This window comes from Papio anubis, chromosome 18 (assembly GCF_008728515.1).
Source record: "Papio anubis isolate 15944 chromosome 18, Panubis1.0, whole genome shotgun sequence".
Classification (NCBI taxonomy): domain Eukaryota; kingdom Metazoa; phylum Chordata; class Mammalia; order Primates; family Cercopithecidae; genus Papio; species Papio anubis.
Window position 1 is genome coordinate 42,988,124 of NC_044993.1, and position 11,368 is coordinate 42,999,491.

The 11,368-nt window shown below is 45.5% G+C and overlaps 1 protein-coding gene across 2 annotated transcripts in view; it reads right to left on the reverse strand.

Moving 5' to 3' along the window:
• Nucleotides 1-5,205: 5,205 nt before the first annotated feature.
• Nucleotides 5,206-11,368, reverse strand: part of LOC116271297 (translation initiation factor IF-2-like) — a 37,952-nt gene continuing 31,789 nt past the window's right edge. For both annotated transcript variants that reach the window (XR_004179791.1, XM_031658266.1), the window contains exon 2: nt 5,206-5,652. Coding sequence is in view for 1 of the 2 variants with exons in the window: in XM_031658266.1 (XP_031514126.1) it covers nt 5,638-5,652 (15 nt within the window). In the remaining variant the exon portion in view is untranslated. The remainder of the gene's footprint in view (nt 5,653-11,368) is intronic.

Here is an 11,368-nt window from a genome sequence, read left to right on the forward strand (position 1 = left end):
TGCTATGATGTAATCGACTGTAATTCTACTCAGGGCAGAAGTCATCTATTTAGACACAGGGCATGCTGCCTCTTCCTAAAGGTAACAGAGTGAAGGACTGGGGAAGCCAGATTGCAGGACAGGAGAGGAGGATAGGCCTTTTTTTTTTTTTTTTTTTTTTTTTTTTTGAGACAGAGTTTCGCTCTTGTTGCCCAGGCTGGAGTGCAATGGTGTGTTCTCAGCTCTCTGCAACCTCTACCTCCCTGGTTGAAGCAATTCTCCTGCCTCAGCCTCCTGAGTAGCTGGGATTACAGGCATGAGCTACCATGCCTGGCAAATTTTGTATTTTTAGTAGAGATGGGGTTTTTCCATGTTGGTCAGACTGGTCTTGATCTCCCGACCTCAGGTGATTGGCCTGCCTCAGCCTCCCAAAGTGCTAGAATTAGAGGCATGAGCCACCACGCCCAGCCAAGGATAGGCTTTTGAGATATCTGTTTGTCGCCCAGGCTGGAGTGCAGGCCGGATCTCAGCTCACTGCAACCTCCAGCCCCTGGTTTACTTATTCTCCTGCCTCTAGCCTCCCGAGTAGCTGGGACCTGCTGTGCACCCCTCACGCCCTTCCCGGCTAGTTTTTATTTTGCAGACGGGGTTTCACTGTGTTAGCCAGGATGGGCCCTGGCCCTCTCTGACCTCAGATCCTGGGCTGCCTCGGCCTCCCAAAGTGCTAGAATTACAGGCTTGAGCCACCGCGCCCGGCCAAGGATAGGCTTTTGAAGACTGTTTGTGATAGATGATATGGCAGTGATGCAAGCAAGCCCCAGACAGATGAGGCCAGGGGCTGCTGGCCACAGGCTCCTTCCCTACAAGTGCAAAGAAAAGTGTCAGCTCATAAACTGGGGATGAACTGGATGTGTTCATCTAGCTGCAAGGCTCTGGTTCCAGCTCCCAGCTTGCTTGCCTGCCTGCCTGCCTCCTTCCTTCCTTCCTTCCTTCCTTCCTTCCTTCCTTCCTCCCTCCCTCTCTTTCTTTCTTTCTTGGAGTTTCGCTGTGTCACCCAGGCTGGAGTGCAGTGGCATGATCTCGGCTCACTGCAAGCTTTGCCTCCCAGGTTCATGCCATTCTCCCACCTCAGCCTTCTGAGTAGCTGGGACTACAGGTACGTGCCACCATGCCCAGCTAATTTTTTGTAGTTTTAGTAGAGATGAGGCTTCACCATGTTGGCTAGGCTAGTCGCAAACTCCTGACCTCACGTGATCTGTCTGCCTCAGCCTCCCAAAGTGTTGGGATTACAGGAATGAACCACCACACCCAGCCCTAGCTTTTCTTTTTTGTCTTAGACTCAGGTACTCAACTTGCTGGATTAGATACTTGATTAGACAGTTTGGCCACCAATGCAGAGCTCTCCTTTCTTGTTGCCTCAGGACACAGAGAACAGAGGATCTCAGCTTTTGAACAGTCTGGGGAAACAGAGTATACCAAAAAATATGAGAAAAATACAAATTTTACAAAGACCTGACAATCTTGTACTAGTCTTGAGTACCCAGAACCCTATTATGGTCAGAAACTCTTAGAGATGAAGAAATGCTCCAGCCAATTCTGTTGTTTGAGGGTTTGTTGTTGTTGCTGTGTTTTTGTTTTTGTTTTTGAGACAGGGTCTCACTCTGTCATCCAAGCTGGAGTGCAGTGGTATAAACACAGGAAAGGCAAGTGATATGGTTTGGCTGTGTCCCCACTTAACTCTTATCTTGAACTGTAGCTCTCATAATCCCCACATGTTATGGGAGGGACCCAGTGGGAGGTAATTGAATCATGGGGGTGGTTACCTCCATGCTGTTCTAATGATAGTGAGTGAGTTCTCACGAGATCTGATGGTTTTATAAGGGGCTTTTCCCCTGCTCCACTCTGTAGTTCTCCTTGCTGCCACCATGTGAAGAAGGACGTGTTTGCTTCCCCTTCTACCATGCCTGTAAGTTTCCTGAGGGGCTTTCCCGACATGCTGAACAGTGAGTCAATTAAACCTCTTTTTTTTTTTTGAGATGAAGTCTGGCTCCATCGCCACACTGGAGTGCAATGGTGCAATCTAGGCTCACTGCAACCTCTGCCTCCCAGGTTCAAGTGATTCTCCTGCCTCAGCCTCCCAAGTAGCTGGGACTACAGGTGTGTACCACCACACCCAGCTAATTTTAGTATTTTTAGTAGAGACGGGGGTTTCACCGTGTTGGCCAGTATGGTCTTGATCTCCTGACCTCATGATCTGCCTGCCTCAGCCTCCCAAAGTGCTAAGATTACAGGCGTGAACCACCATGCCTGACCTAAATGCCTTGCCTTGCCTTGCCGATGGAGTCTTGCTTTTGTTGTCCAGGGTGGAGTTGCAATGGCATGATCTCGGCTCACTGCAACCTCCGCCTCCTGGGTTCAAGCAATTGTCCTGCCTCAGCCTCCTGAGTAGCTGGGATTACAGGTGCCCGCCACTATGCCTTGCTAATTTTGTATTTTTAGTAGAGACAGGGTCTTGCCATGTTGGTCAGTCTGGTCTTGAACTCCTGACCTCATGATCCACCTGCCTTGGCCTCCCAAAGTGTTGGGATTACGGGCGTAAGCCACTGCACCTGGCCTCTAAACCTCTTTTCTTTATAAATTACTCAGTCTTAGGTATGTCTTTATTAGCAGCATGAGAGCTGACTAATACAATAAATTGGTACCACAGAGAGTGGGGCGTTGCTGTAAAGATACCCAAAAATGTGGAAGCAACTTTGGAACTGGGTAACAGGCAGAAGTTGGAACAGTTTGGAGGGCTCAGAAGAAGACAGAAAAATGTGGAAAAGTTTGGAACTTCATAGAGACTTGGAAGGCTCAGAAGACAGATGTAGGAAAGTTTGGAAAGATGGAGGAGAGTTTGGAACTTCCTAGAGACTTGTTGAGTGGCTTTGATCAACATGCTGATAGTGATGTGGACAATGAAGTCCAGGCTGAGGTGTGATCATATGGAGATGAGGAGCTTGTTGGGAACTGGAGCAAAGGTCACTGTTACTATTCAAAGAGACTGACGGCATTTTGCCTCTGCCCTAGAGATCTGTGGAACTTTGAACTTGAGAGAGATGATTTAGTGTATCTGGTGGAAGAAATTTCTAAGCAGCAAAGTGTTCAAGAGGAAGCAGAGCATAAAAGTTGGAAAATTTTCCAGCCTGAGGATGCAGTAGAAAAGAAAAACCCATTTTCTGAGGAGAAATTCAAGCCTGCTGCATAAATTTGCATAAGTAACAAGGAGCCAAATGTTAATGACCAAGACAATGGGGAAAATGTCTCCAGGGCATGTTGGAGACCTTCATGGCAGCCCCTTCCATCACAGGCCGGGAAGGAAGCCTAAGAGAAGACAATGGTTTCCTGGGCTGGGTCCAGAGCCCCCCTGCTGTGTGCAGCCTCAAGACTTGGTGCCCTGCATCCCAGTCACTCTAGCTATGGCTAAAAGGGGTTAAGGTACAGCTTGGGCCATGGCTTCAGAGGCTGCAAGCCAAAGCCTTGGCGGCTTCTGCATGGGGTTGACTGTGGGTGCACAGAAGTCAAGAATTGAGGTTTGGGAACCTCTGCCTAGATTTCAGAGAATGTATGGAAACACCTGAATGTCCAGGCAGAAGTTTGCTACAGGGGCAGAGCCCTCATGGAGACCCTCTGCTAGGGCAGTGTGGAAGGGAAATGTGGGGTTGGAGCCCCCACACGGAGTCCCCACTGGGGCACTGCCTAGTGGAGCTGTGAGAAGAGGGCCGCCATCCTCCAGACCCCAGAATTGTAGATCCAGTGACAGCTTGCACCATGTACCTGGAAAAGCTGCAGACACTCAACACCAGCCCATGAAAGCAGCTGGGAGGGGGCTGTGCCCTGCAAAATCAAAAGAGTGGAGCTGCCCAAGGTGGTAGGAGCCCACCCCTTGCATCAGCATAACCTGGATGTGAGACATGGAGCTAAAGGAGATCATTTTGGAACTTTAAGGTTTAGTGACTGCCCTATTGGATTTCAGACTTGCTTGGGGACTGTAGCCCCTTTGTTTTGGCCAATTTCTTCCATTTGGAATGGGTGTATTTACCCAATGCCTGTACCTCCATTGTATCTAGGAAGTAACTAGCTTGCTTTTGGTTTTACATGCTCATAGGCAGAAGGAACTTGCCTTGTCTCAGATGAGGCTTTGGACTTGGACTTTTGAGTTAATTCTGGAATGGGTCAAGACTTTGGGGGACTGTTGGGAAGGCATGATTGCATTTTGAAATGTGAGGACATGAAATTTGGGAGGGGCCAGGAGCAGAATGATATGGTTTGACTTTGTCCCCACCCACATTTCATCTTGAACTATAGTTCCCATAATCCCCATGTGTCATAGGAGGAACTCAGTGGGAGGTAATTGAATCATGGGAGCGGTTACCTCCATGCTGTTCTCATGATAGTGAGTGAGTTATTACAAGATCTAATGGATTTATGTATGTATGTATTTATTTACTTGTCTATTCATTTTGAGATGGAGTCTCAGTCTGTTGCCTGGACTGGAGTGCAGTGGCGCAATCTTGGCTCACTGCAACCTCTGCCTCCTGGGTTCAAGTGATTCTCCTGCCTCAGCCTCCTGAGTAGCTGGGATTACAGGTGCCTGCCACTACGCCCAGCTAATTTTTTGTATTTTTAGTAGAGATGGCGTTTCACCATGTTGGCCAGTATGGTCCTGAACTCCTGACCTCGTGATTCACCCGCCTTGGCCTCCCAAAGTGCTGGGATTACAGGCGTGAGCCACTGTGCCTGGCCAAGATCTCATGGTTTTACAGGGGGCTTTCTGCCACCTTTGCTCTACACTTCTCCTTGCTGCTGCTATGTGAAGAAGGATGTGTAAGTTTCCCCTTCTGCCATGATTGTAAATTTCCTGAGGCTTCCCCAGCCATGCTGAACTATGAGTCTATTAAATCTCTTTTCTTTCTAAATTACCTAGTCTTGGGTATGTCTCTATTAGCAATGTGTGAACAAACTAACACAGGAAGCAAAACTGCCATGAAACTTCCCTCCTTTTTTTTGAGACAGAGTCTAGCTGTGTTGCCCAGGCTGGAGCATGGTGGCATGATCTCAGCTCACTGCAACCTCCACCTCCCAGGTTTGAGCATTCTCCTGCTTCAGTCTCCTGAGTAACTGGGACTACAGGCACATGCCACCATGCCTGGCTAGTTTTTGTATTTATAGTAGAGATGGGGTTTCACCATATTGGCCAGGCTGGTCTCAAACTTATAGGCTCTAGTCAGCCGCCCACCTCGGCATCCCAAAGTGCTGAGATTACAGACATGAGCCATCATGCCAGGCTCCTTCCATTTTTAATGTGGCTTTTTCTTAGATGTGTATTCACTTGGTTGCTGGTCTTTTTATTGATTTCCACTGTCCCTATTAAGTTATTTTAGCCAGTTTCTAGTTGTTCATCTAATGTTTCCATAGTGGAAACAAGGACCTGAAACTTTCTAGTCCACCATCTTGCTGGTAACACTCCAAGCTTGTTTGTTTGTTTGAGGCAGAGTCTCACTCTGTTGCCCAGACGGGAGTGCAGTGTTGCAATCAGGGGTCACTGTAGCCTCAACCTTCTGAGCTCCAGCTATCTTCTAGCCTCAGCATCTGAGTAGTTGGGATTATAGGCATGCATCACCATGCCCAGCCCTTAAAGTAAAGGATAGAAATTCTTCAATATGTATCTCCAAAAATAAGAACATTCTATTCCATAACTATAATACCATTATATTATATTATATGTACACATTTAACAGTAGTTTCATAATACTACCCCTAGTCCATATTCAAGTTTCCCTAATGTAATTATTACATATTTTATTTCATCATTTTTAAAACTTTTTCTTATAAAATATAACACAGACATAAAAACTAAACATACATATGGTGAATTATTATAAATGAACACCCTTACAGCTACAACTGAGGACTAGAGATAGACCTGCCAGCTACCTCTGAAACTATCCACATACCGTATCCCAATTACAACCATCCCCCGCTCAAAGTGACCATGATTATAAGCAAGATGCCCGAGTTTTTGCACGTTGAGAGGTTGTTTTTGTGTCCCTTATACTCAGACACAAAATCTTGGCTCACACATTCCTTTTTTTGGAGACAGGGTGTTACTCTGTCACCTAGGCTGAAGGCAATGGTGCAATGAGCTCACTGCAGCCTCGACCTCCCAGGCTCAAGCAATCCTCATGTCTCAGCCTCCTAAGTAGCTGGGACTACAGGTGTGTGCCCCAACACCCACCTAATTTTTGTATTTTTTGTAGAGACGGGTTTTCACCATGTTGCCCAGGCTGGTCTCCAACTCCTGAGCTCAAGTGATCTATCCACCTTGGCTTCCCAAACTGCTAGGATTACAGGCATGAGCCACCACGCCCAGCCAATATGTAGTTTCAAATCTTTAAGAAAGTTTTCTTGAATTATAGATTTTGAGCTGGGCATGGTGGCTCATGCCTGTAATCCTAGTACTTTGGGAGGCTGAGGCTGGGGGATCACTTAAATCAGGAGTTCAAGACCAGCCTGGCCAACATGGTGAAACCCATCTCTACCAAAAATACAAAAATTAGCTGAGTGTGGTGGGACACACCTGTAATCCCAGCTACTTGGGAGGCTGAGGCAGGAAAATCCCTTGAACCTGGGAGGCGGAGGTTGCAATGAGCCAAGATCGCACCACTGCACTCCACCCTGGGCAACACAGTGAGACTGTGTCTCAAAAAAAAAACAAAAAAAGAAACAAACAAGAACAATTATAGTTTTTGGTATTTGCCATGTTTTCTTTTGCAGTTACTTCGATTTACAATATGTTGGAACTGCCAACCTGAAATAATCTAAAGGATCAGAATCCAGGTGGTTTTTTTTTTTTTTTTTTTGAGACAGAGTCTCACTCTATCGCCCAGGCTGGAGTGCAGGGGTGTGATCTCGGCTCACTGCACACTCCACCTCCCGGGTTCACGCCATTCTCCTGCCTCAGCCTCCTGAGTATCTGCGACTACAGGTGTGTGCCACCACGCCCGACTAATTTTTTGCATTTTTAGTAGAGACGGGGTTTCACCATGTTAGCCAGGATGGTCTCGATCTCTTGACCTCATAATCCACCCGCCTTGGCCTCCCAAAGTGCTGGGATTACAGGCATAAGCCACCGCGTCCGGCCCAGAAGCCAGTTTTAAAGAGTTTATTAAAGCGAAATGTTGGGAATGACTAGCTGGGAGACACAGAGCGTAGGGAAATGGGGTCAGTGTTCTGAAGTTAAAAGTTAAGTTATTGCTTAAGTAGGTAAAAAAACAAACAAGTAGGATCGTTTTCTATATGAGGCTGGTTCATGAGTTACAACCATTTAATTACAGCTTCTTTCCTTTTCTATATGGCTTGGTTTCTTTTCTCTACAACTGGTATTTCATTTCCCTTCCTACATATTTATTTTTGAGACGGCGTGTTCCTCTGTCATCCAGAGTGGAGTAAGATGGTGCAAACATGACTCATTGCAGCCTTCACCTCCCAGGTTCAAGGGATCCTCCCACCTCAGCTTCCTGAGTAGCTGGGACTACATGTGCTTGTCCCCATATCCGGTTAATTTTTAAAAAAATAACAAGAAGAAATAGGATCTCACTATGTTGCGCAGGCTGGTCTCAAACTCCTGGCCTCAAACAGTCCTCTCACCTAGGCTTCCCAAGGTGCTGAAATTACAGGTATGAGCCACCTCCTGACCCTCCTTTCCAATTTAAGGTATTTAGCATTCCATTTTATGACAATGTGATGGCCAAAAAGTCTTTGTGTGAGAAAGGTAAGAGGGAAGTCAATCTACAACGAAGATCGACAGTGCAGTCTTTCCTGATGCCCTGTAGTCATTTGCAACATTTTACAAAACAATGTAGGTAAGTAAGAAGACTAATCTATAATCAGAAACCAAGGGTTACAGCTGCCTAAGTTACAGCTGCCTGTCAGGTAACATTCCTCTACGGTTCAAAATAATTTAGAATTCCAATAGCTTAGATTTTAAATTATTTTCAGAGATCTTATTTGCATGACTTCAATATTTGTCACTTTTTTGCACATGCTTTTTGTTTCTTTTTTCCTTATTTTCAATTTTTTTTCACCTTCTATTTCTTATCAGGCAATATTTGTAGCATTTATTTACTTTTTTTTTTTTTTTTTGAGACAAGCTGTAGTACAGTGGCACAATCACAGCTCACTGAAGTCTGTGCTTAAGTGATCCTCCCACCTCAGCCCCCAGAGTAGCTGGGATTACTGGCACACGCCATCATGTCGGGCTAATTTTTTTTAATGTTTGGTAGAGATGGGGTCTCACTATGTTGCTCAAATTCCTGAGCTCAAGCAATCTTCCTGCCTCAGCCTCCCAAAGTGCTGGGATTACAGGTGTGAGCCACTATGCCCAGCTTATTTATTTTCCTTTGTTTTCCTTCTGGTTTAGTTTCATTTCTGAAAATTTTTTATTTATTACTATTTTTTCCCGGAGTTTTATCACCTAATTGCTATATTTTTCTAGTTCTGATTTACGTATGTATGTTGTTCTTTGTATCTTTCAAAATGTCTTTTAGCTAGTTTTGAAATACTAGTTTATACTGTTTATCTATTTTGTGGAAGGGAGCTTGGTTGATTAGTGCTATAGCTTGAATATTTAACCCTCCAAACCTCATGCTGAAATTTGATCCCCAGCCTGGCAGTGGCTCACGCCTGTAATCTTAACACTTCAGGAGGTCAAGGTAGGTGGATCACTTGAGGCCAGGAGTTTGAGACCAGCCTGGCCAACATGGTGAAACCCTGTCTCTACTAAAATCACAAAAGTTAGCTGGGCATAGTGGCTCACACTTGTAATCCCACCTACTCAGTAGGCTGAGGGAGGAGAATCACTTGAGCCAAGATTGTGCCATGTACTCCTGCCTGGGCAAAAGAGCGAGACTCCGTCTCGGAAAAAAAAAAAGAAAAAGAAAACAGAAATCTGATCCCCAGTGTTGGCAGCAGGGCCTAACAGGAGGCGTTTGTGTTAAGGGGGTGGATCCCTCATGAATGGCTTGGTGCCCTCTTTGTGGTAATGAGTAAGTTCTTACTCTACTAGTTCCCAAGAAAGTAGGTTGTTCAAAAGAGCCTGGTGCCTCCTCCTCTCTCTTCTTGCTTCTCTCTCTTGCCATGTGATCTCTGCCCATACTGGCTGCCCTTCCCCTTCAGTCATAAGTGGAAGCTTCCTAAGGCCTCACCAGAAGCAGATGCTGGCGTCATGCTTCTTATACAGTCTGCAGAGCTGTGAGCCAAATAAACCTCTTTTCTTTTTTTTTTTTTTTTTTTTTTTTTTTTTTTTTTTTTTTGAGACGGAGTCTCGCACTGTCGCCCAGGCTGGAGTGCAGTGGCGCGATCTCGGCTCACTGCAAGCTCCGCCTCCCGGGTTCACGCCATTCTCCTGCCTCAGCCTCCTGAGTAGCTGGGACTACAGGCGCCCACCACCGCGCCCGGCTAATTTTTTTTGTATTTTTAGTAGAGACGGGGTTTCACTGTGGTCTCGATCTCCTGACCTTGTGATCCGCCCGCCTCGGCCTCCCAAAGTGCTGGGATTACAGGCGTGAGCCACCGCGCCCGGCCAAACCTCTTTTCTTAATAAATTACTCAGCCTCAGGTCTTCCTTCATAGCAACACAAAAGGACTAAGACAATTGCTTTAAAAGTTGATGTTGTCTCAACTGCTCCAGCCCCTCCACGCTTATCAGAGTCTGCTTGTACTCACCCATATTGAAGCATGCAGAACACCTCCCACTTTCGCTGCTTTTCTCAGTTTGGCTCACTCTGCCCTCCTGCAAAGACCTGTTTGCTGGCCCCTCAAGTGCCCTATCTCTTCCCTCTGCATTCTTCTGTATAAATGTGAATATCATATAGATCTTATAGTGGTGGAAATGGTTGTCATCATGCTCTTTCATTTTACAGTTCATGGGGATACCTAATAATCTGGTTTTGTTGAAGACGCTCTTCATAGGTTTTTTGGTTTTACCATCTGGTTGCTCTGCCTTTTTTTTTTTTCCCCCTGCAAGGCGGATTCTAGGAGATCAAAAACAGCTATACCACTGCTGTGTCTTTCCAGAATTATGAAGGGAAAAAGTACCATGAGAGCTCAGGAAGCAAATTATTACATTTGCCCCCATGGCCAGGCCAGGACCATGTGCTGAAACCAGACTCAGATGTGAATAGGATGTAGTTCCCATGAAGCAAGCTATCTTATATTAGATTCTACACCCAAAGAAGGCAAAACATAACATATGTTTATTACAGTGTTTCATATCAGGTTTTATTTGAGGGTTCCACTACTTTAAAAAAAAGTATAAAAACATTAATCTAAGATAGTGTAATTATATGACTTTGCTTTAACTCCAACTTTTTACTTTTGTTTTATTTATTTATGTATTTATTTATGTATTTATTTATTTATTTTTGAGATGGAGTTTAGCTCTGGTTGCCCAGGCTGGAGTGCAATGGCGCGATCTTGGCTCACCACAACCTCTGCTTCCTGGGTTCCAGTGATTCTCCTACCTCAACCTCTCAAGTAGCTGGGATTACAGGCATGTGTCATCACACCTGGCTAATTTTTTTTCGTTTTTAGTAGAGATGGAGTTTCTCCATGTTAGTCAGGCTAGTCTTGAACTGCCAACCTCAGATGATCCGCCTGCCTCAGCCTCCCCAAGTGCTGGGATTACAGGCATGAACCACCATGCCTGGCCTATTTTTATTTTTAATTTTGAGACAGGGTCTCATTGTGTTGTCCAGGCTAGAGTGCAGTGGTGTGATCACAGCTCACTTCAGCCTTGACCTCTGGGTTCAAGCGATCCTCCTGCCTCAGCCTCCTGAGTAGCTGGGATTACAGGCACATGCCACCACACCCGGATAATTTTATTTTTTATTTTTTGTGGAGATGGGGTCTCATTATGTTGCCAAGCCTCTAGTCTTGAACTCTGGAGCTCAAGTGATCCTCCCATCTCGGTCTCCCAAAAGTACTGGGATTTACAAGTGTGAGCCACCATGCCTATCCCCTAACTTCAACTTTTTAATGGTAACTTTCAATTATATGACCTTCCTTCATAAGAGATGAACACATAGATGAGGCTAAAGTCCCCTTGTCTCTGGGTTCCCTTTGGATGCCTGGCTGACTTTAAATGCCACCTCAGTAGGCCTGAGGACCATGGACCAGAGTCTGCTGAGGATGGGACAAAGTCATTTTACCATTAACCAGGGTGAAATACAATCATGAAAGTGAATCCTTTAATGCAGTTATGAGGGATTATTTGTGCTGTTGCCATTCTCGGTTTGTACAAAAATGTAAAGCTTGAGAATGGTTGAGGATTTTACAAACATGTTCCTGG